Source organism: Struthio camelus, chromosome 2 (assembly GCF_040807025.1).
Source record: "Struthio camelus isolate bStrCam1 chromosome 2, bStrCam1.hap1, whole genome shotgun sequence".
Taxonomy (NCBI): Eukaryota; Metazoa; Chordata; class Aves; order Struthioniformes; family Struthionidae; genus Struthio; species Struthio camelus.
Window position 1 is genome coordinate 77940865 of NC_090943.1, and position 26547 is coordinate 77967411.

The 26547-nt window shown below is 37.7% G+C and overlaps 1 protein-coding gene across 3 annotated transcripts in view; it reads right to left on the reverse strand.

The window, feature by feature from the left end:
* Positions 1-26547, reverse strand: part of RECK (reversion inducing cysteine rich protein with kazal motifs) — a 79678-nt gene that overhangs the window by 21289 nt on the left and 31842 nt on the right. For all 3 annotated transcript variants that reach the window (XM_068931296.1, XM_068931297.1, XM_068931295.1), the window contains 9 exons: positions 23670-23755; positions 17347-17394; positions 7812-7845; positions 6767-6964; positions 6089-6356; positions 4478-4657; positions 3213-3425; positions 2329-2465; positions 753-893 (listed from right to left, as the gene is read on the reverse strand). In XM_068931296.1, coding sequence (XP_068787397.1) covers positions 753-893; positions 2329-2465; positions 3213-3425; positions 4478-4657; positions 6089-6356; positions 6767-6964; positions 7812-7845; positions 17347-17394; positions 23670-23755 — 1305 coding nt within the window. The remainder of the gene's footprint in view (positions 1-752; positions 894-2328; positions 2466-3212; positions 3426-4477; positions 4658-6088; positions 6357-6766; positions 6965-7811; positions 7846-17346; positions 17395-23669; positions 23756-26547) is intronic.

Consider the following 26547-nt stretch of genomic DNA (forward strand, 5'->3'; position numbering starts at 1 on the left):
CCACGTCACTTCTTTCCCAAGTCCTAAACACAGGCACCATGAACTGAGTGAAAGGAAGAGGTTGGAGCAACAGTACAGCCCTTAAGGAAAAACTTGGGTACGAATATACTTAGACCTGCAGTAGTTACCAGTGAACTTCTGGAGACATTCTGAGAAGTTGATCTGGCCTATGAAGGAGGATTTGAGACAATTCTACATAAGATTCCATCTTGATCTTTAATATTATATCAGAATTGCTGCCAATGCAAGTGCACGTCCATTTGATCAGATTCTCAGAGCTCTCAGAATGCTGTCCCAACACTGACAGCCCAATTTGTAATAACTTCAAGGCAAGATATAATGTCCATTTATTTTACCAGTAAAGAAAATTATGAGGATATGGTTAATAATAAATGGAAATACTACTATACATGCCCTGGCATCTGCAGAAGCCGTGAGCTGCACTGTATTTGCAATGCAGTATTTTTGTAACTTTAAATAGTAGGCAGGATGCTTAGAGATCACATATGGACATTTATTTATTCTGAATCAAAATAGGTATTATATCTGATAAGATGATGTTTGTTTCAGTGGACAATAAACATAGGAACATACGGGAACCTAAACAAGTTGGAATGCTGGTTATAACTTTTGGAAAGATGAGGTAATTGTAATAATAGTTCTTTCTCTTTTGGGATATTTTCATTTTTAAAGCTTTCAACAAAGTTTCAGTAACATATATTTATCAGCAAAACTCATGTGAACACCCTTACCTGGAACACACAAATATGGAAGACACAGTTCTCCAGACTGACATCCTTTTCTATTGACTTCACATAACTGGTTAGCTGCACATGGATTTGGATTACATGGATGTGTAACATCTTCTACAATGCTACCTAAAGAACTTGGGCCTGAAAACAAAATATAGGTCATCTGTGGTGATTTACATAAGGACTATATTTCTGCAATAAAGCATGACAATTCTTGTATTCGGGAAAGTAAAATGTTTCTGACAATTTTGTGAAATCTTTATTATTTTTTAATTATACTTGTAGAAGCTTGAAATGTCAAGTTAATTTGTTAACTCATTTCAAAGGCTAAGTCCTCAGCTCTAGAAATAGTGCCTTGAATTATTTTTCACAAACAGAAATATATTTGCTCTATCTTGTTTCCTCAAGAATTTTGTCCGCATGACAAACATACAAAGAGATGATGACCAGCAGTTTAATCAAGAGAAGACCCACAATCCATTCTTAAGTGCACTGGAAGTTTAACCAAGTGTGTATTATGGATAACCTTTTAAGATAAAACTTTGCTTTTGTTTTCCTTTAACTCACTAGTAACGTTCTCTTTATACAAGATAAGGAGAAGAGAAGATAACACGGAAAAGCAGTAGCTTAATGGAAAGAAGGACCCAAAGCTTTAACGCTGTCTCACTGGGAACAAGAGGGAAAGGACATCTTTCCAATTGCTGCTGAATCAACATTAATTTAGCTGTTGAGGCATGCTTTCAGTTGTAGCTCTTTCTAACCAAATTTTACTATTTTTAAATTTTCTAGGACTTTGAGAAAGAAATACTAAAATGTAACTTGCAAGAGGGTCTAAAACTTACAGATCTTGAGAGCTAAAAAGGTCTAAATCCTACAGAGATAAATCTGCAATAGGCATATTGTGGAAAGGAATGGAAAAAGATGCATTTAACAAAATCTAGAATCAAAGTAACATTTTACCAATACAATTGTGTTCCATGTTGAGGAATAAGACCAAAGGCAATGCGCTAGAGGAACACAGAACCACAAAGACTTCTATATTCCTATTAAACCGATGTTCTACTGCCTAGTAGTTAATTTCATTCTGGACATCAAGAAATTGTGCTCTAACTCATGCTATTGTTTCAATGACATGAATTTGAGATCAGTCCTCTCAAGCACGATCCAGCTTTTGTCCTGTAAATAAAATTCTGCTCATGGTTTTACTATCGCTCAGTACTTTTTTGGAGGGTGAGATGGCATCCTGATGAATGCTATTTTTTTAAAGTAGGATTAAGTTAGTCTATTTTGAATCAGGTAAAAATATTAAAATGCAATAGGCCAGATTATCATCTGATACAGATTAGTATAGAAGCATGGACTGTATGAAGCACCAAAACCAAAAGGAACGAATGCAGTGAGATATGACAACTTGAACAAGCAATCTTCTCTAATATGCTAAACAAATACTTCTACTTCTCAAATTCAATACAATTACAGTTTTCTTTAAAAGAAATAATGCAAATGATTAAAAGCACTCATAAACATTTAAAGCATTTGGTTTCTAATTTTGTTGCATAGGTACGTTGATACTTACTCAGGTATGTATCCAAAGGGATGCAGTTCTCCAAATCATCTGTTGGAGATAAGAGCTCACAAATACTTTCAGCTGTGTGGCCTTCAGGAAATTTATTATGATCTCCACATTTCTTGAGTATTTCTACACAATCTGATCTTCAGATAAACAAACAAATAGAACTTCATGAACACTACTTAAAGAAAAAAGGTCTTGTATGAAAAAGCTTTTCACTTTCTTCCCTTCCCCAAAACCACACCTCTGGTTCTTTCCCTTCTGCCTCCCCTCACAACAAAGTGCTGATGTAGATGCTGAAGTTTACATATATGAATAGAAACAAATTTGTGCTACAAAGACAGGAACTATTGCTTACACTCCCCTTCCTTTGGACTGGTCAATCTATAGTTTCTATGGCCTCATATGGACGCATCTTGCAAGATCAAACATTTCCTTCCTTTATAAATGTCCAGTAAGAGTTGCGCTTATACCTCATTACCTGTGTTATTAATCACTCTTCTCTATCCAATCACCTACATTCAAAATTTTTATGAACTTCATATATTTCACAGATCTTTCTCTCTGCTAGCTGACAATCACCAATAGGTGAAAAACTGAAAAAGGGGGAAGAAGGTTTATAGACAGCACAGATAGCCCAAAAAAAAAAAAATTAGCTTTACAATGGAAGCACATACATCCCTCTCATTAACAGGCAAACACCTTCAATTTATAGTGATGAAGATTCAAATAGCAGCAAATAGGAGATTCAAGTAATAGGAACTATACAAGCTCACATTCTTTCCATATTTGTCTCCTTTAATATAAACCACACACAATCCTACAGCAGCTTTTCAGTTCGCTGAAAACCCTTAGCAGAACCTCTCAACTGATTTTTTTAAGGTACTTACTTGCAGATAATACTTCCTCTAGATTTGCTGTGGCAAGGTTTAATCTGCAATGAACAGGCAATTGCCTTCCACATTTCTGGTTGACATTTTTTAATATCAAGAACAGGAATATTTATAAACGGCATCTTAATACTCCCTTTTTCCCACAGTTTCATGTCATTCATAGCTCCCTGGTCTGATTGAGTATTACAGCTCCTGAAAAGCTCAGTTGGTCTTAAAAAAAAGGAAAAGAAAAGAAAAGAAAAAAAAAGTTAAGATATGGCAGGTATACAAGGAAAAGAACTTTTACACACTTTACTTTTTACCATATGAATTCTACCGTCTTGATCCTGCTAGCCTTCTGTAGCATAAAAGGCACAAATCCCCTCCACAGTCAAGCAAGAATGAAAAATATTTGAATGTAAATAAGCTCTTTAAATCGCAAGGCTGAAATTCTGGTTCTTACCTCCACCTTTTGGATCAAATATCATTTATTTATTTATTTGTTTGTTTGTTTATATTTATTTATTTATTACCTGAAGAAGGTTGACTTAAAAGAAAACATTTTAAATATTAGGAACATCTTGCGTGCATGTTTTCTGGTGAATTACTAATGCAAATTTTATAATTTATTTTTGCCCAGACTGCATCTATCACATATATACGCTATTATTCATGTAAGAACAGTCACACTACTTATACTAGTTCAAGGAAAAGCCAGAGATCTCTAGTAACTAACCAGAAAAATTTCAAATGTACTTTTGAAATTCTACAACTGTTTCACTTGTAACCTTGCAACTATTAATTCAGACTGAATTTTTAAATCACCGATTTTGCCTTGGAGGGTGTAAAAACATAGAAATATTTCTAAAAGAAAAGGAATTTTGAAAAAGAGTAATTCATTATGATAAATCCTACTACTCTCAGGAAAATGTTAAATAAACATAAAAATTTGACAAGCATTTCAACCATATTTTATAATTACACAGCAATCCAGTAATCATGGCTTAATTGTTTATGCAATAAGACAGAGGAATATGCTTCTAATACAGGACGACATTTTACAAGTCCACAGGTTAATTTTTGTTCTAGGAAGCTTTGTAATGACAATTAAATACATTTCCAAACGTTTTCTAAATAGAAACTATTCATTTTAAAATTGTTATCTAAAAAAAGACTTACAGAAAGACAGTGACATACAATCTAAAAATACGTCTTTTTTTTTTTTTTTTTTTAACTCAAAGCACAGGAATTCCTTTATAAAATAATCAGTGTTTCTCTCCTACCTGTTATTAAAATTAGTGCAGTAAGTAAGATTTCTACAGCCCAGCTGACAAGGTTCTCGTACATCTGCTAAACAGGTCAACATGGAAACTTCAACTGCGTTATACTCACAAAAGCGATCAAATTCTTGCCAACTCTGTGAATTGCCCCAGCTCGTGCTATAAAGCTTAGTGCAGAGCTCTCTGAAAAAAAATATATATAAAAAAAATCAAATGAAAAGAACAGCAGTCTTTCAGATATGGTAACCGAACCTATAGTTTCTCTGCTGATCACAGCAGCCTAAAGTAACACTGCAGAAATTTGCTTTAGCACCCATAAAATCAGCCAGATTATCCAACTGCTGTGCTCAAATAACCCCACTCTACTGGCAAAATTTTCTAAATTTTCCAGTTTTAAGAATGCCGGCAAATATTTAAGCTAGTAAGACTGAAAAACTTTGCAGTATAAAACAGCAATACACAACACAAAGACATACAAAGACAAAGCTGGAGTTTGCAGGAAACCTGAACTAATGTGGTGAGAACTATCCCAGCCAATTTTATGTGTAGTAAACCAAGCTGACATGACAATGAACAAACTCTAATCCCATCCTTCAACTTCAGATCACATCTTCTCCTGCTACAGAAAAACAGCAAACAAAACCGCATTTCTTCCTTTGCCCTGATTTTTGAGGCAAATGAATTGTTTGTTGCCTGCATTTGCCTTCTTCCCCGGGTCACTTTGTTCACAGTGGCCGTGAGGCCGTTCCCAAACGAAGAGATGGAACCTCACTGTACTGTTACAGTCTATCATGTATTGAAAACGGGAAGGAAGGATCAATGTACAGAATGGAATAAAAAAAGCAAGCAACGAAAATACGTTATACCGACTGCCCTATGCTGCAACGTTCTGTGAAATAACGTAACCTTATGACCCTCCCAGAAAACTTTTACCGTAAGATTTTGCTGTATTCCAGTTGTTTTGTTTAGGTAAACTTCAACGCAAGAGAAAGCAACAGCTCAAAGCGAACTTTTGCATTTTTATTTTCTCACATTACATGCCTTTAAAAGGCCATAATTATCACTTTTTAAAGTGAGAAGACAACCACTCAAAAAAAAAAAAAGAAATCCTATAGTTCTTTGCAAGCACGCAACTATTTGACCAAAATGAGATTTCTTTTTAACATGGGAACAGTTAGTTCCAATATTAAATTAATATATAGCCTAAGCAATCTTTCTTGGACAATCTAAACTGTATTTAGTAAAAAATACCATTACGGTTTTTAATATGCAGCAATTTTTAATATGCAGACATTTGAGACTTCATACTGTTCATTGTCCCATTAGTTCTCATTAGCATCTGGTCTTCAGCTTGTTGCAGTATTGGCTACTACCACCACAAACAGAGCACAGATCGCACTAGTTTAGTGTTTCTTTCCTCTCATGAAACGGTATTTGTTGAGATGAGAACAAAGTATTGGGCAGAATGTGACACCCATCAGATCACCTAAACCTGTTTCTTAGGTTCACAGAAGTCAATACTTGACTTACACAGCAGGAGTTGAGCAAAGGCCTGGCAGCAGGCAACTTCTGAAGCATTTTCACATTCGGAAATGAGGGAAGAAAGATACTGACCTACACGTGGAAGAATTTGCTTTAGAACAGCAATGGAGCTTAGCCCCATCAAGGCCTGTTGAAGGTGGAGGGTGCACAGTGACTCCTGGGTGAACAGATCTTGAACTCTCAAGAAAACATTGCCAAAGTGGATCCTGAGGAAGAGGCATCGTTTTACAGCCTTCTATGAGCCCGTCAACAATTTCAAGCTCTGTTTTCATTGACATTAGAATTCTTTTACAAGCAGTCTGACATGCGTAGTCCTCTGCTCTATCACAGCAATACAAACCTTTTAAAAAAAAATTTTTAAGTTAATCATGCAGCATATAGCAACTACCAAGACACATTACACAGCAGTCTTTAGAGAAAGGGGTTACCTGAACGTTTTTTAAAATAAACTCAAATAACAATGATTCTTTTGCTTCTTTTAAATGTAAATAGAATCAACTCTGAAGAAAAGCAGGAACTGATATGCAGAATTTATAAGCTGGTTATTAAAAAAATCAGCAATGCACCTATACACACCGAAATTTATCACTGCATTAATTTATATGATTATATATTTTATAAAGTAATATAATCTACACAGTAGATTTATACAATAATACAATTTATATACTAAAATTTACACAATAAAATCCTCAAGCATTGTCAGTATTTTTTTATAATTTTCATAAATGAAAGAACTTTTATACTTACTATCTGTAGGGTTTCTCATCGGATATGACTGTGTATAGTTGTTCACACAGTGTATTAGCTGAGGGCTAATAGATGCACAGTAGTTTTCAACTGCTTTAATTTGTGAAGGACCAGGAGAAGAGTCTGTTCGAAAAATTGCTTGACAATATTCCCGACAGTTTGTATGATGACCTGCGTAACTGCAACAAACCGATCCCACTGGGGAAACAAAGAACCCACAAAACAAAAACAACAGAAAACCTATGGGTTCCCATATACAGAAACAAGCATATCTGTACACCACAGGATGACGCTCAAGATATTACTGGAATAAACTACCAAATTCTTCTATGCATCATCAAAACACTCTCTGGCTACAGAAACACTGTGCCTACCTGCAACTAGCCAAAGTATGTTTTCTTGCTCAGTTGGAGAAGAAAAGACCCAAAACCTTGTCTTGAAATCAACGTTCAAGTCACCAGCAAGCCAGCCAAATTTTATCTTCAGCCGTTTTGTTTTTATTTATTTTAAGGTAACTAGACTTCATTCTTATTTAATTATCAGACAAAAATTAACAGTAAACAAATAAATATGGACACCGTATCCAAAAACTTTTTCAAAAGATCGAGTATCATTCTGATTCATCCACTTTTGTCATGTTATTAAACAGTTCTTGAGAAATATTTTTACTAGACTTCATTCGGAGACACGCTCATCTCTTTTCTACAGAGAGACATCAACCAACAGAACACCTGCGTGGTGCAAACCTTCCTCTGCGCCTTCCTAAATTTTTTCCTTAAAATTCATCAAAAATGAGCTAATCAATTACTGAATCATAAAACAAATAGCAAGAGATAAATTAAATATTTATATAAATTATATAGGCAGTCCAATTCTCCTATTGCTTGAGCAAGTACATTTATGCGTGTGGTTAATACTTGTATGGAACTAAACTCATGGGATTTTTAAACACAGGCCTACAGAATTTCTTAAATGTTAGAGAGGAAAGTTATAAAGAAGGATCTGAAGGAAAACAATAGAGAGAAACTACTTAGTATATACTTACTTTCATTTCTGTTAATACAACTAAAGAGAGCATTCTGAAAACAAAACAAAAATACGGTTACAAGTAAGAAAACTTCAAATGCATATTCAAGTGTAATCATTTCTTATTATTAGCCAATTAATTCAATTGTGTTATTGCTCTAATTTGGTCTAAACTAGAACAAGTAAAAACACTGTATAAAAATAGCGAGAACAGGAAATGAAAATTCCGCTTGCACTCCTAATGGAATACAGAAATATTCAACCAACTAAATAGGAAGATTTTTCCGGACTACATCAGAAAGGATACCCTGGAATACGATGGAACAGAATGTTTTACTGCTTATTATTATTTTAAAGAATCTACGTGGGAAAGAAAACCTTAAGACACTCAGCAACAACACGGCTTACAAGCTAAAGGCGAGCACTGAGATGCACGGTGATTTTGTATGCTTTTCTCGAAGATAAATTGGAGCAAGCTGCCAATTTGCACTCCAGGGCTGGACTTCTAAGCGCTGTGTAGTTTGATCACAACATGCATCACGCTAGAAACGCAGCCTTACAGCTGTGAATCACCCTGCGATCAGCGTTTGCAGTACTTCTGAGTACTGACAGCAATTACACTACAGAGTGCAAACCTGCCACAATCATCTCACTGATGATAACTCCGAAATAAACAACATCACTGGCCAAATTCTTGCCACATCGAGAGAAAGTCTGGCTTCCTTTCCGCCCCTATTAGCGCTCATGAGTTCAGCTTAATGCAAGTGTTGCAGCCAGCAGGATTTCTTCAAAAGCAGCAGCTCAATTCCTGATGTGACAGCAAAAGAACAAGACACAGTCACTGGAGATTTTTTTTCCACTGACCTAATCTTGCTCTTGTATTGTCATGTAAGGCATTAACTTTTGATTTCTGATAAAATCGGCTTAGCTTTAGATGAATCAACAGTAAGCTTTCAGGACTGTTTTCATCTGTACAAGTTGGGTGCCTAAATTCTTCTCACAGAGGAAAGAGTAGCAAGACTGTTTTTATACACTTACGCACTGATCTTATTTGCCACCTTAGGGACTTAAGTTACCAGAAAGGAAGTAATTTTTAAATATCTGGAATTTCTCATGTGCTGCTTCCTTTCTTAACTCTCTTATTGAAAAACAAGAAATATCTACATTAACTCTTCTGGGCTCATGCTAGCAACAATGTAGCATTGCATGAAAAGACCTCCAAGAAAATACGCATCAGTTTAAAAATGTCTTTTGCTAAATTATTGTAACAAAACTTAAAATTAGATGCCAGATATTTTAAATGAAAAGTAAATCCTTTGCCGAGATCTGACCTCTGTAGTTAAAGGTATTTTGAAATTACAAAGCAAAGCAAGCTTTGCTTCACAAAAATGACAAAACTAGCACCAAGCCTGTGTTCTTTCAACAACAAAGGATACGAAAGGAATCAGCTCTTTACAGTAAAAAACACAGACTTCTTCGGTTAAAATGCATATATTTCCACATCCTGATGCACAGGAGAATCAACTGTAAGACACTGAAGTGAAGCAGACTAAGGGAGACGCACAGACCTCAAGAACTAGCCAGTGTACGTACATACACGTGCAAGTCAGAGCATAAGTGCAAGCATGCACACACACCTTTGCACCCAGAAGGGTGCAGGAAAGGGAAACAAAAAGGAATATTTATTAATGAAGGACATTAGCTAAGTCCAGAATGTATTCTTCATTTCTGAAAGGAGAGTTTTATGAAGTCGATTATAGACAAATCAAACGCTGCCTGAAGCATGCCATCCACAACACCCTCAAACTGCAGCAGCCAAAAGGTACAGTTGGGGGATATACAACATTTTAACCTACAAAAGAAGGGGCAGGACACACATCCAATTGGTTTGCTTCAGAGGACTCTAAATTAACCTAGAGACAATTCAAAAAGGTCTACACTCTGAATTCCTGCCCAAAACAACCGCCTTGCTTTCCTACACTAAAACGTAGATCTCTTCTCAAAAAAAGAGATACTGCCTATAAGTTTTCTGAAACTCAGTGACAGGATGAAGCGCTAAGTCTGAAATTTAAAAATATAGTTGCCAATTATCAGACTTCAAAATTACAGGATTATGATAGAACAGAGAAAGCTGAACCCTCCCCACACCTTGTTAGAATACTAAGCATGATTATCAAAAATGATTAACAGAGACAAAACACACAACCACTTTCTTCATAAAAAGTTCTTCATAAAGTTCCTGATCTCCTCTACTTCCCCTACCATCATCATCATTAAATGAATTTGTATTTTACGCAGCACCTAGACAAGAAAACAGAAACACATAAAACAATCCGCAAACCTAGCGCGGGATTAAAATCTTGTTTCAGTATAGCAAAAATATCAGATGTGCTGCAGCCTCTCAACAAAAGAATGAGGAGACCTCACTCAAAGGCAGGATTTTAAACAGGACAGACCCAAACATCGAATCTTATACTGAGCAGCATCACAGTCTTCTATACACGGTTAGAAATGCATTTACTGGATAAACCATGGCAGATATGGCTTTGAGGAGGCTTATCCTAAGAGGATAAACACAAATCTAACCTGACAATGCAAGTTAATTATCTATGAACATCAGCTACTTTTCATTTTAGTGATACGGAATAAAAACACAGGTCCACTGAGACATTTCTTTCAAACCATACAAGAATTCAAAAGGCTGCCTTATGGAAAACAACGGCCCAACAACTTGCAAAGTAACAAACTTAGATATTTTCGAATACTGAATTTTACATCTTTACTCCCAAGAACACAGCAGCAGCTCCTATGACCTCTGTGTTATTTTAAACCACAGATACTGCAGAATTTCCCTGAGCCTACGAATGAGCTTGCAGCAACATTCCTCAAGCTTTCATCTGATTCATTTCAGATTTTACCTCTTCACTTCCCACAAAGCAAATCCTGTCATCCACTCATCTGTGTAGCAGGGATAAGGAAAAAGGGAACTTACAGGAAATAGAAGATTTAGACAGAATCACCATCCTACACTTGTAAAGGACAGATTTATACTGTTGCCTAAAGGCTCAGGCGACTTTCACATGATGCTTCCCTTCTGTATGGATGCCAGACAATGGGTCACCAGATAACCACCGTTTCAACAGGGCCGTCCAGTTCCTTTGGGACCTTTGGTGTATCAAAAAAGGCAGAACCGTCAGATAGGAACTGCCATTAGCACCATCTCTGTGATCTAAAACTGACTGTCCTCCGAAGCCGCTGAGACTAGACTCCTCCCCACCCAACCTGCGTCAAGCCTTGAGAGGTGGTGTCCAAACCAGGCAGGTACAAAGCAACACCGTTCCTCTACTTTTATTAATGCACTGTGACAGTACAGGCTGCTGAAAAGGCTGAACTCTGTCCGTCGCGGTTATAACCGAGTATTAAACACACTGTCAGTCAACATAAGCAATAATTAGAATCACGGAGTGAAGTTGCTTTAAACTCAGCTAAAAATTTTCACAGGGGAGTTATTAAAAAGTCGGTTAGGAATAACAATTTGCAAACAAGTCACCGGCCCTGTTGGCTCCGACTGCAGTTTGCAAGTACACACAAAAATAGCCAAAAATATTGGGAAAATTATGTTGCCTACCAGCGTTCATCCTCTGAAAAAAAGGCTCAAGTTGGGGCAAGGTTATCTTCCTGTAAAATTTGATACACCTTTTTAGTGAAACAAAGTGAATCCTCTAACCAGGTACACAATCTTTCTCTTGCTGTACTTTGAAACTGCAGTTGCATGCACTGCTGAATCACTGTCACTATCAAGAGGAAGCGGTCTTGTTTTTAGCTCTTCTCTCCTCTCCCCACTTCTATACTATTGCAGGTGTCCTCACACCAGCTCTGGTAATAGTCATCTTTCCATGACCTGATTGTTCTGAGTGACCCTGCAGAAAATGGTCCTTTTTTCTCTTGTGCTAGGAATTTTAAACATCTCAGAGAAGGACCTACCAGATGCCAGAGCCAGAATAAGGTAAGCGGAAGTGTATTTGTATGGGCAGCGGTGGGAGAGGATGTGTGTGGAAAAAGGGATGTTGTGGGAGGCTGCAGGAACAAATTTTTCAGCAGTACTGTGGTGTTAAAGCAGCTCCCCACGTCTCACGGAACTGCAGCCTGTAGCCATCAGAGAACACAGTGCTAGTTAAGGTGCTGACTTTGCTCTTCGTGTAGGCCTGGACAACCGTTCAGTTTCCCAGAAAGTACAAGCTATGCAGACCTGAGGGAATCTTAGGAAAAATAGTATGTAGTCATTTAAAATATTTGTCGAATTAAGCTGATAACAGCTTTAGACAGGCCTAGTCTGACGTATGTGATCAAAACCACAACTTCATTACCGAACACACGGTTAATCTCCTTCAGTCAAGTCACGTTCATATTTAAGATACTAGCAGCTTTTCTGCCCATTCAAGCTTTCTTCTGAATCTGCTACCTAATATTGCCAAACATCCCTTGAAACAGTGCACTGTGAGAACAGAAAGACAAAGACTGGAAACAAAGCAAAAGACAAAATAGAGGGGGAAAAAAAAGAAATAGGAAAGGAAGTTCTGCTTAGAGGAGTAACAAAATCATCAAGATCTGGGAAAACTCAGATAAAAGCAATAGTATAAACACAGACACATTCCATTTTCAATTCTTGAATAAAATACCAAGTGAACAAAGATGGCAATATTAAAATTTAAAGAACACAAACATAGAATGATTTGTTTTACTTGTGCATTAATCTCCTCATCTTTCAGACTTCTCTCTTGTTACTAAATGTTGTTGAAAGCAGTCATTAAAATTACTAAGATTATAAATAGGAGGAAGAAAAAGAGGAAGGCAGACAGAGGCAACACAGGTGTTTATGCCTTAAGAAAACAGTCTCAAAGATCTTTTGGTGTTATGGAAACTGAAAAAGACAAATTACAATTTATCCGACATAGAATATTTTTCAGATGCTCCTGAAGCAAGATTTTAGCCAGTACTGCAGGACCTAACTGGTTTCGCTCTTTTTGGAGCTCATCAGCTGCAGGTAACGGCTCAAAAACCAAAATGCACACCCACAAACATACAGAGCAAAGCATCTTGCTAAAGGAAGAAGAAGTCTTTTCCACCACATGACGTGTTTTTGTATTATAAGCACATTTTTTCTTAACTGCTGCCTTTTGTACCTTGAATGAAACAAAACAGCAATGAAGTTATATTTTCACATCAGAAAATAAGAGAATTTTGCTAAAAATCACAGCTTCATTTTCCTCCTACAATATCTGCATTATGTTAGCTCTGGTGGAAAAATAAATTTAGTATTACTGCCTTGGGGAAATTAGCCATGTTAAAACTATCTGAACACAGATCCTATCCAATCAAGGCTATCTGAAAATAAAAATACTAACTACGATTACAAACTCTAGAAAATGAAATGCTTCACTCTATGAAAAAAGCAATAAAAATCCTGTTCATCTCTCCTTGACTTCATTTCACCTTAGAATTTATCAACAGAAGCTGAAGCCACAAAACATACTAAGGTTTCATGGAGTCAACTGAAATTTTAAATGATGGTGCACATCTGTGTAGAACTCAGAAAACACGCAAAAAATAACAATTAAGGCCAAGATTTTCCTCAATGACGTAAAACAGTGAAGAACTGAACACGCTTTCAGAAATGCACAGCAAGGTAAAAAAAAAAAAAAAAAAAAATAGAACTTAAATTTCAGTAAGATCCACGTGCTTTCTACCAACTTTCTCTGAATGGCAAAAAACAGACCAAAAGTGGCAGAAGAGAACAACAGATAACAATACTAACTAGAACGTGTAGGTCAGTCTGCCCCAAATACTTAAGTAGTACATCCCAAGGCCACACACAGGCATGTGCTTCAGGAGTTCATTAAAACATTTTGGGAACCTTTTCCTACGCTACATTCTAAACAGCTCCTTGAGGTATTATTTATTGTCTCTGAGTAATCGGCACAACTAGGTAAGAGCCAAAAACTGCTGACTGCATTTTACAGAAGGGGTAATTAGTAGGCAGCATTCACTAAAACCTCAGCCTGAAGCAGGATCATACGACCCTAGAACGTTAAACAAGCCAATACTACAGCACAGTGAATACTTTTCTGCATACTTATTGGAGCACTTGAAACTGCAGGCACTGCATTTGAAGTTTCTGAATTTAAAAATTGTAGGAAAACAAAAAAGTCAGATTAAGTTAAACACTGTTCAAATCCGTGAGAATAAAAATATCTTTTAATAGCGTAAGGACATCAGAAGTGTTCAATATTGTGTGTCAAAAATAGTTTTAGGACCAAAAATAGTTTTGTTTTTAGTTTTAGGGAAGAACAGGGAGCATTTCCACTTACGTTTCATCCACGTGGCAGCAGATGTTATACTGCTCAGCTGCAGAAAATCTCTAAGGCCAATTAACTGGAGAAGTTTGAACAACGGCTTGTTTAGAACACAGGAGGCGAAAAGAAATAAGAACGGGATTTCCAAACGTGCAGAGAGGGGAATTCTCAGCACGCAGCGCGGACTTGGAGCTGCACCTGTAACGCGAACGCTAGCACTGCCCTCGCCACACGCAAAGGACAGTGATCTTAAAAACCACAGTAAAGCCCTCAAAGCTTATTTTGAGTGTTATAAACGAGTTTCAGTTACTTCGCCAAGCATGTATTCCATGCAGTTTTTTCAAAACGAACCTCAACTTCATACAAAGCTTTTAAAAATGGTAAAAACCAGAAAACCCTACATACAGTCTCCACATCTTTTTTCCTTCTTCCTTTGACTATTACCTACCTGCTTTTTAGAGGAAGATGAACAGGATAGTAGAAAGCTGGAAGAAGCAGTGAAAGATAAAAGAGATGAGATACATACAACCAGACAGAAAATGAAAAGAAGACACAAAACAAATATCTGAGAAGCAGAGGAGGAAAAGAGATCCCCCCCCATGAAATCTTTCAAAAGGAGCTGATGAATATACATTTCAGTAACATTTTTAAATATTCAGACAGTTATGTTAAAAATTTTAAATTAATGTATACAGTGCTACTTGAAAAAAATAATAGGGCATCACTTAAAAGTCTTCAGTGCACAGATCAAAAATGAATAGCTCCTTACTCCATGATCTACTTATAAGATGTCCAAATGACAAGAATTACAAGCTACGTTTAAAGTAAAACTAATCCAGAAACAGATGATCAAGAGAAAGAGAATCTTCAGTTAATCTCGTGAAAAGCTGGATCATCAGTGCTAAACTGATCCTGCTATCATACAACCTGCAACTCTGCTTAGCAACCTCAAGCCTTATGTCATCTTCTCTTTCGGGTTGTTCTGCCGCTCTGAACACCATGCCCTATTCTCAAAGACTTACTGTAGACTTCATGCTCACTTGTGGGAAGCTGAAAGGCTAACAACTCATGAAGTTGCTTCTCTCATCTCAAAACGCTGCCGAAAAGTACTCAACACAGTTCAGTTAACTATCATAAGCTATGAAAATCAGTAAGCTATGAGAACATTTTAGAAAAGGGAACTACATTTTTACATTTTTAATTCAGCTAGCTTTTACTTATTCATCATATACTGAAACATACAGTGCCTCAGGAACAGACTTGAAATCGATGAACAAGCACCAAAATCGGTACTGTAAACTAATTCCCAAATTGGATCCGCATTTTTCAGTGAACAAAGTATGAATTCTTAAACACAAGGCAAACATAGCCAGTATAAAATTGCATTTATGTGCTTTACAGGTAGCGTCCGATAGTCAGCTGGTTCAGTTTCAACTAGCCCCTCCCTTCCCAGTGGTCCAGCTTCTTCCCCAGTCAACCCAACTGATTTCAAAGCGTGGTACCAGCCACAGACACGGAAGCTACTTGTAGACCACATAAGAAGCAGGACATAATCACCAGGGCACCAATAAAAAAATGTTTAAATAAAAAGGAGGAAAAATGAGTAGAGTGTGAAACAGTACAGATTCCTACCAGAAGCAGTTTCTGGACTCTCACACCTTAGGCACAGCTTCCTTGAATTTTACACATGCAATGAGTCTCTTGAGAGCGCAGAAATTACCTTTTTCTATGAGTACTAGTAAGCCTGGATATTTAGGCAAATCCTTTTTCATACAAAAATCTCCAGGAACTGAAGATCTAACACGTCAGCTATTTCATTTTGGTCCCTAACACAATATCCCTATCTATACTTGTAATCCTCCTAAACCACAAAACAAAACAAACAAAAACCTCCCAAAACTCTCTCCTCCTTTTCTATTTGAAAGACTGATTTCTTCTTTCATCATTTAAGAATAGCTCCCTCTCCTCTTTAAATGTGTTGCCCATACACAGAATTAAGGTTTTTCTGTCCAAAAACAGCAAGATCACTCTTGAGTAAGAGTGAAGGACCCACTTTTCAAAACTGCAGACAAAAACTGGAAAAAGAAGAGCTGGGAAAAGTAAATAAGGTGGCTATCACCATTTTGTAGGCATTCTTTAATTTCTTACCTTTCCTTTCCCGTTCTCCTTCAACACATATTGGTCAACCTCCTACAGCAATGCAGAAATCCAGAAAAAAAGAAGGAAACATACCAGCATAATAGAGGAAAAGATTACAGATGTGGACAGCATAGCATACCATAGCATGAGAGGAGAAAGAACTACTTAAAATGAAAGTTCATTTTCAAGAGAACAAACTATAGTCACTTCAACAACGAAGAGTTCAGGAAAACATTCCTTACATTCTTTGGATAAAGGAATCAAAGAGAGAAAAAAATAGTTTAATTAATGTTTCCCGGAAATAGGAAACATACTACATTTCTGCCCAAATCAAAGAACACAGATTTTCCTGATATCCTGCACTGCTGATTATGAGCAGAATTTGTGCAGGATTATCTAACTCGGGGCAAAAGGTAGGAGTAAAGGAGATGAAAGAGGGGAGGAGGGATCTGGATTTTAATTAAGAAACCTTTTGAAAGGAAAGAGAGTCCTAGCAGAATAGCATTTCTTCAATGTGTTTCCGTTAAAAAGAATATTGATGAAGGCAGACTTCTGAAAATATCCTCATGATTAATTTTAAGAGCAGAACACCAACTACTAGAATATATAGTTCCACTACAGTTAATAAAAATTATTAATTCTAAATAATTTATATTAAATAGGCTACTTAAAAGATTCTCTTTTGCGTTAATTTCTTTAGGTCAATTTAAAGCTGAATCTCCTATTACACAAGCTGAAATGTTTCTGACAGAATGAGCGCTCAGAGTGAATGCCTACTTCGTGCAGACGAGTTCCTATGAAACAAACTATTTCACAATCCACGTCTCCGTTTTAAAAGTTGCATCTTTTTCATTCAAATTAAGATGTATGCAAGTCTGTAAAAAAGGTAAGTCTAATAATTGGATGTTTACGAAACCGTAGAGAGAGATAACTTACTTCTGAATGGAAATGAGTATATCCAAAAATACTACTTTAAGAACACTGATCCTTCCCTCCCCTTCTATGCAATACATTTACAGAATTTATAAAAGAGCTGATTTTTAATAAGATACACACACATACCTCATATTCTTTTCTGCAAACCTTTAAAACGTCATTCTTTGAAGAAGCCTGAAAAATAAATTTCTTCATTTGTAGTAGAAAGTGAAAATAAAATCACGTTGCAAAATAAAAAATATTCGACCTTTGTATTAACTGGGACAACCATTAATCCATAATCCATATAAATCTTCCTTTTAAATAATCTAAAGAATCCATTTAAAGCTTAAGAAAAAGTAGAAACTGCAGCTTTGTCACTACTCAATTTCATTAAAAAGCAAACAAATCTCATATTTGTGCATCAAGTTAGTTGAAATTAAAGGCACATACAAAGCAAAGCTGTTTTCATCAAATGTTTACCAGATAGAGTAGAACACTGAAAAAATTTAGCAAATAAAAGAGCTTGAGCATAACATGAGGTCCTCCACTTTGGCTTGCTCAAAACTATTGTTTTGTTCTTGTCTCCCTCTTGCACATACGCTTACTTCTACAGTTAACGAAATTTGCAGAAATTCTCCCCTCAAAGTAAAGATCTGCTCCTTATTTGCTCTGTAGGTGCAGCACCTGTCACTCCTTTTTCATAGGACAGATATTCAGAATTACATTACATCAGCTATCTCCCCCCAACATTAATTTAAAATTATTATTATTACCTAACCTCAACCATTCTGTGATTCTGTGAAAATATCAGGGTAAAGTCTGACCTCGGGCCTATCATACCATATTCACAGAATCACAGAATGGCCAAGGTTGGAAGGCACCTCCGGAGATCATCGAGTCCAACCCCCCAGCTCGAGCAGGGTCATCTGGAGCGCATTGCACAGGATCGCCGCCAGGCGGGTTTTGACTCTCTCCAGCGAAGGAGACTCCACAGCCTCTCTGGGCAACCTGCTCCAGGGCTCTGTTACTCCCCTCGCAGTGAAGAAGTTTTTCCTCATGTTCAGAGGGAACTGCCTGTGCTTCAGTTTGTGCCCGTTGCCTCTTGTCCTGCTGCTGGGCACCACGGAGAAGAGGATGGGCCAGACTATTTACACCCTCCCTTCAGGTACTTATATGCGTTGATCAGATCCCCTCTCAGCCTTCTCTTCTCCACACCAAACAGGTTCAGCTCTCTCAGCCTTTCCCCACAGGAGAGAAGCTCCAGGCCCCTCATCATCTTTGTAGCCCTTCACTTGGACTTCCCTATCTCTCTTGTCCTGGGGAGCCCACAATTGGACGCAGTAGGCCAGGGGAGGCCTCCCCAGGGCTGAGGAGACGGGCAGGATCACCTCCCTCCACCTGCTGGCAACACTCTTCCTCATGCAGCCCAGGACACCATTGGCCTTCTCGGCCACAAGGCTCTATTGCTGGCTCACGCTCAACTTGTTGTCCGCCAGCACTCCCAGGTCCTTCTCTGCAGAGCTGCTTCCCAGCAGGTCAGCCCCCAGCCTCTACTGCTGCATGGGGTTATTCCTCCCTAGGGGCAGGACTCTCTGCACATCCCATTACTGAACTTCAGGAGGTTCCTCTCCAGCCAGCTCTCCAGCCTGTCCAGGTCCCTCGGAATGGCAGCACAGCCCTCTGGTGCATTGGCCACGCCTCCCGGGTTTGGATCATCAGCACACTTGCTGAGGGGGCACTCTCTCCCTTCAGCCAAGTCATTGATGAGAAAGCTGAACAGGACCGCACCCAGTATTGACCCCGGGGGACACCACTACCCACAGACCTCCAACTAGACTTTGTGCCACTGACCACCACCCTCTGAGCTCGGCCATTCAGCCAGTCTTCAGTCCACCTCACTGTCTGCTCCTCTAGCCGTCGCTTCCCGAGTTTGCCTGTGAGGATGTGATGGGAGACAGTGTCAAAAGCCTTGGGAAGCCAGGAGAGAGAACCTCCACTGCTCTCCCCTCATCTACCCAGCTAGTCATTCCATCAGAGAAGGCTGTCAGGTTGGTCAAGCATGATATCCCCTTGGTGAATCCATGCTGACTTCCTCCATGATCACCTTCTTGCCCTTCATGTGCTTGGAGATGGTGTCCACGAAGAGCTGTTCCCTCACCTTTCCAGGGATGGAAGTGAGGCTGACAGGTCTGTAGTTCCCTGGGTCCTTCTTCTTGCCCTTTTCAAAGTCAGCAGGGGCATTTACTTTCCTGCAGTTCTCAGGCACCTTTCCTGATCTGCATGACCTTTCAAAAATGACTGAGTGTGACCTTGGAAGGACATCACTCAGCTCCCTCAGGACTTGTGGGTGTATATCCCATTAGGGATCATAGACTTGTGGGAGTCAATTTGCCTAAAGGATCCCTAAACCCAATCCTCTTCCACCAAGGATAAGTCTTCCTTTCTTCAGACTTTCTCCCTGATCTCCAGGGCCTGGGATTCCTCAGGGCTGATTGTACCAGTAAAGACTGAGCCAGAGAAGGCATTCAGTACCTCTGTCTTTTCTGTGTCCTTTGTTACCAGGGCTCCTGCCTCATTCAGTAGTGGGCCCACATTTCCCCTAGTCTTCTTTATGTATTTATAAAAGCCCTTCTTGTTGTCCTGCCTGTCCCTTGCCAGATTAAACTCCAGATGGGACTCAATCTTCCTAGCCCCATCCCTGTATACTTGGGCAACATCCCTATATTCTTCCCAGGTCACCTGTCCCTGCTTCCACTGTTTGTATACTTCCTTCCTCTGTTTGAGTTTTGCCAGGAGCTACTTGTTCATCCATGCAAGTCTCCTGCCATCTTTGCTCGACTTCTTGTTCACTGACATGCACTGTTCTTGAGCTGGGAGGAGCTAATTCTTGAATATCAACCAGCTTTCTTGGACCTCTCTTCCTTCTAGGGATCCTCTATCCCATAGGATTCTTCCAAGACCCTGAAGAGGCCAAAGTCTGTTCTCCTCTAGTCCAGGGAGAGTCCTGCTCCCTGCTCACAGGATCCTGAACTCATGGTCGCTGCAGCCAAGGTTCACACCCCCAACTAGCCCTTCCTTGTTTGTAAGTATGAGGTCCAGCAGAGCACTTCTCCTTGTTTGCTCCTTTATTACATGCATCAGGAAGTTGTCACTGATGCTCTCCAGTGCCCTGGACCAGGGCTTGTGCCCTGCTGCGTTGTCCCTCCAGCAGATACTGGGGTGGTTGAAGTCCCCCATGAGGACCAGGGCCTGCGAATGTGAGGCTACTTCCAGCTGTCCGTAGAAGGCCTCATCTACCCATTCTTCCAAAGAAATTCCTCAAAGTGCCAGCAAAAAAGCCCTTCAAGTTTCAAAAACCAAAATTAAAATCCAAATATTTCCACATTATCCCTGATGTTTGGCAAATATGAGTACTTTATTTTAAATGAAAGATACAAAGTGTATCAACCAGAATCAGGTACAAGTACAAAATATACCCAAGACAGTGAGATAACATAGTCCAGAATCAAATAATACAGCATTAAATTCTGAAAAAAAAAAAAAAAAGAAGTGACATAGAAATAAGCAAGACTAAATAAGTAGTATTTCATAGGACACTACAGTAAATAAATTGTTTTTACCAGCTCGGGAAAACACTTAACTTTAAGATAAGTTTGAAAACCCAGCTGAAGAAATGCATTTCAGAACAGATACATACATATACTTTCTGAACTGCATTTATACTTCTGTCGTTTTTCTGAATGTGCCATGAACCTTCATTCATATGGAATGGCCAACGTATTCTCTCAGACTGTTCCACAATATCCAGTTTGTGTCCTCATCCTTTTCTGCAATACCTAGTGAGCATACTCACTGCTCAACTCTTGTTGAATAGTTTATACTGTAAGCTTTCAGGAGAAGGTAGCATCCTTTTTTTTTTTTTTTGGCATGACAACAATTTGCAATAGGTTGCTGGTCCAAGACTAACACTACACAGATTAAATCCAATATAGTATCTTGCATGTTAGGTATGTCACTGCTCCAGAAATGAATTATAAGGATGATAACAAATAATTATATACTCTAAACTTTGAAAATGTTTATTTGGTCACAGGCATATACTTAACAATTGCAAAATGGTTCTCAGATTTGTAATAAAAAGACCATTGCTAAATGCATGTATTATACTTAGAGTTGTCACCAGTGCACTCCTCAGACAAATTTTGATATGGTAACACCAAAGGCTGAGAAACCATACTTTTTCCATGTGATGAAGGAAAACCTCTCAAAAGAGGCACAAAAATCTATTTGGAGTTGTGACTGGAATGTTACATGGCTAGACATTACACTGCACATAAAGAAAGTTCAAAAGCAGTCACACATCCTACCTCCCTGAAGCTATGTGCTTGTCTTCTACTCAGCATTACTGTAGAATAACAACTTTTAAGTAGAGTTTGTGAAGAAAGTTTCAAGAAATTAAGTTAAGCATAACCAAAGCAAAGAAAGCTTCAGAATCTCTATAGATGCAGTTAATAAATTACTACAAAGTAACAAAATACAGCAATTGAACAGCAATCACATGCCTACTGACCGGAAAACAAAAGTGAGGAAAAGCTAACAGATGTCCATTTGTCTATTAGCTCTCTTACAAAAAGGAGTCACTTTACTTACACTAATCATTTCACGCATTGTTGTTGTTTTGGGGGCTTCCAGTCCTGGTCTTCCTAGCCTGTAAACTCTTTTCACTGTATTCAGGACATCTCAAACCCTCTCTTGCAGAGCTAGCATTTCCTAGCCTGTCTACTGTGGCTGAGGGATTCTCTCTCACTTATTCTGTTCAGTCACTTGCTGTCGGCTTGTCCTGCTTTTTCGGAAGTCCACTTAACCTAGTCCTCTTTGAACACGGCAACACCCTTTCACCTTTGTCTTCTCCCCTGCTATACAGGTAAGAGGCAAAAGGATGTGTAGGCCTGCTCCCTAAGCTCAGCACAGCTGGCTGGGCAGGAACAGCTTTGTCCCAAAGTTGCCTAAACCAAACATATAAGGCTGGGGGCAGGGGTCTTTCCCCAACCATTATCGACCAGTTCTGAGGAAAAAAAAAAAAAAAAGCCTCATTTGTCAACACCTACTTCTTCCTTAGGTTTTCATCTGCCCCCAAAACTCCAGAATCTTAAGAGAACAAAATAAAATATAGTTTATTCATCCTCAGTCTTCTTTGGAAGAGTAGTTAAAACCAGCACTTTGTCTAAATTTTATTCTTATTCAGGCAACTGAGCTAAAAGCCATAAGGCGCTGATGCTTCAAACCTTAAAACAATTTGGCAACCACACTGTTTATCGATGAACTGTTAATTTGTCACTCCTCACCACCACTGGCAAATCTACCTCCCTGCCTTCATCCACCATGAAAAAAAATACCATACACTGGGGAGAAAAAAAACCCCAAGATATTGCAGGGTATCATGTGGTAGGAGTAAAGCATGAAGCAGAGAAACAAGACTAAGTCAACTGAATTTGGAATTCAACTTCCTTGATTAAAATACAATCCTGATAGCAGAATATTATAATGTTGGTTTTATGGGTTTTTTTTCTTTTTCGTTTTTTTTTGTCCTCTTAGATTTCAGTGACCATGTCCAAGCCAAAATATTTTCGTAGGCAGGAAGCATTAGTTTGCTATTGACTCAAAGGAGAAAGTCAAGTAAGTTACCTAACTCCTTCCTCTAACAATTTGTAAAATACACAAAAGAAGTGACAGAACAATTAAAATTTATTAAAATTTAAAGTATCAAACCACAGTACTAGAAAAAAATTTTGTTTTCTGATTTAAACTCTACTTCAACTGATAATACTGAATGAAAAACAAATGATTGCCTCTCTCAACTGATCACAACGCATGGCTCTCTGAAAATGGCTCAACTCCACTATGGTAAGATATCTTGAGTACGTCAGAAGATAAGTCAGTTGAATAATGAGGGCAATCACTTATCGTGTGGACTAGAAAGCCCCTCTTGATAATTGCCTGCGTACCCTTTCATACATGCATACACAACACACCATTTGTAGAATCAAGTTTTCTCCATGAAATGCTAGCCCTGAGGTCTTAAAATTTCCTCTCCCAGCTCATCAAGTTCTAGCAAGTAGCCTAGTCCTATAACACAGTTAAAAATATATCTGTATAAAAGAGTAAATGTTTATATTGGATTTTTATATTAGTAGACTTGAACTTTTGCTTTGGTATTGAAAATTGACTCTAAAAATGTCAGTTCTTTGTTTTAGTTTTGGATTTTGGTTGCTGGCATTTATTGTCAGTTATACTTTCTGGTAAGTTTCTTGTCAAGTTTCTTGTCGCATTTTGCAAATTTTAAAAGTGTTTACATAATAATTGAAATTTGCTGTAAAAAAAGTCTTAAGCCTCAAGTTCACAGTAATATGTGAAGGAATTCAATATACCATCATTTAAGCACATAAGAAATAATTAGAAAGCCGTACCTGTTTACATGCTTGCCGACATTCCACAGCAATAGCTAGCTCACAGCAACCTAAACCAACCCAACCATCAGATTTCTTCAAAACTCCTTTAAAAATAAAATGACAGTACATATTATGGCACAGCTTCTCTTACTACTATCATTTTTTTTCCCCACCCAGTCAGTTACTCTTCAAATATGACAATCCCTGTTCTCCTTCAAGAAACCTATTTATAGGTTACACTGGCTTGGAATGATTTCATAAATTCCAGCAAAAACTTTAAGCAGGAAGCCCATGCCTTAATAAAAGTAGAACTTGGCAATTATGAAGCACCTTCTATACACTGAATTTAAAGGGTGGTTTTGTCAGGTTTTTGTTGTTGTTGTTGCTAAACAAACTACTTTACACATTCATTGGAAGTTTGATAATTTTATCTGGCTAATCCAAGGTATAAGTCAATACAAGCCACAAGGGAAAAAAACAATCATTACAGCATTATCTCCTACAGACATATTTTCTTGTAGGTTTCAACAGCACCATTTTTTAATCAAGTTCCTCAACACAGAATATGATATTTCTTGATTTTTTTTTTTCCAAACTTCCGCTGTAGTTTCTCTCACTGATTAACACATTTGGATATCCAGAACTATCTTCAGTAAGTCTCCTGTCTTCCTTTCTCTCTTTTTTCCACTTATTTCACTATACCCATTAGCCCCATTTCTTACTATAAAATCACATAGGAAAGAATTTTTGCAACAATTTGTTACATCTCTTCTCCACCCCCTCCCCAAAGCAGTCTACATTCACAAATATTTTCAAGATATCAGAAGTCAAACCAAAAAGAATGCATTCCTGTATCTATTTCACATGTAACCTTTAAGATAGAAATAATGAGAAGGAAGGTTTGATCTATGGAGCAGCCTAGCATCTCTAAGCCCATTTTAAAAACTGTTTTTTCCTTAGGAAAAAAAATGTTTAGCTCAAATGAACCATTCACTTTTGCTATGAAGTTTTTTTTTAATAAAACAATGTTTTAGGAAATATGCAAATTATATCCTTTAGCTAAGGGAAAAAAAGTCAGTCGTAGAAAACAAAAATAATCAACTTCTTAACTAAAAAAAAAAAAATACTCAAAAGTCTAGTAGAAATACCTATTCTGAAAAGTCAAATGGGATGCCCAGCTTCAAAAAGAGAAAGTTGAAGAGCTGGGTGTTATAGACCAGCGAGCTTAAATTCAGTGCTAAGAAAATGCTGCAAAAACTAATCAGAAATTACTTGCAAGCAATGGAAAACAATAGCTAGTATGGATTTATCAATAAAAAAATTGCCTTTATAATAAAAATTGCCTTGTTGGCTTTGCAAACATTGATGGCATAGAAACGCCTTTGTCTATAGCCTTACCAGTATCAATCTCTCATGACATTTTAATAGGCAAATTAAAAAAAAAATAGTAAATTTACAAAGAGATAAAATGTTTTAGCTAAATTAACATAATTTTCAGCAATTTAAAACATTAATTAAAATTTTAGAAAGCAAATTAAAACATTACTGCTTGATACAAGCAGTGTGGCAGGATTGTGTGGTAGGGGTGAGGCAGAGAGGCAAAAGTGCAGAACAGCTTTTGGTTGCAACCTGCATTTTGCCAATTTTAAGCAGCTCTGTCTCATTTGAAGGGTCCAGACTTTCCAGAAGCCCTGCAGGCCAGCAATTCAACGATCTCTTTGAAGACTGTCCGAATCCTCCTCTTTTCTATTCAGAGTCTTGGCTCACCTTTCCAATACTAGTTAAGAGCAGATCTGAAGGCCACAAACAACTGCAAATTCACCTTACATTCCACTTCTGTAACTGGGGTAAGGAATTTGTTTTTCAGAGATTGAGCATCTCTCTGAAAGCATTCAAGAGATGGTTGTCATGCATAAATCAACAGTTGGTTATTAATGTTCAAAAATCCCAAGTTTGATGCATTTTTTTAAAACTAACTGCAGAAGTAAATAAGACATCAACATGGCCATCTTGCAGATATGTAAAAACACACATTTACAGTTAATTACAGAATCAGCTACCCAATACATTTTGTTTTAGGCCTAAAAATTATGAAACAGTTGTTTCTGCATAACTTTCATATGTGGAGATATACAGAGACTCCTTTCAGTCAAAACAGTAATATTCAGCAAGATATTGACATTTTAAGGTTCTTTTAAAATACCAGCAAGCTAGTAAATATTAAACAAAGATCACTTGCCAATAAGAGAACAAAATTTCCACAACATTGTGTTGCAATAGCAGCTACATCCATGAGAAACACACAACAAATCTAGTTGTGCAGTTTTAGAGACAACATAAACTCACAACACTATCAAGCATCCATATTCTGTGCGAGACAGAGTCTCTCTTTTCCAAATGTACTTTTACTAGGACTCAACTCCAGAAGAATGAAGTAAATTTGTATTAAAATTTGGTGTAAAACCCAAAGCTACAAATACATGCTGTATTAAGAACACTGATGAGCTCCAGTCATAGTTAGTTGGGTTTTTTTTTGTTTTTTTTTTTTTGGCAAGTGGTCCCCCTCCCCAAGATATTTCAGAGCACCACGCAAGCTTGTGGAGAAAAGATCGATGTCACCTCTACAGGAAAGACTGAACTGCAATTTCTGTACAATAGCTTATAATTTTGTGATCAAGGTAATTAAAATGCATTCATTTATAAACAAAATTACAGCTTCTATGTACATTGGATTGCAATCTGTAGTTTTGATTAACCAAATATTTATTTATCGAATACAATATCAAGTAGAACACAAATTGCTGAATTATAAAAGATTAGCTAGTTGCATGACATGGGCTCTTCTCCCCTAAATCCTCCCAGCAAAGTTTCCACAAGCCACAACACAGTGGTCAGA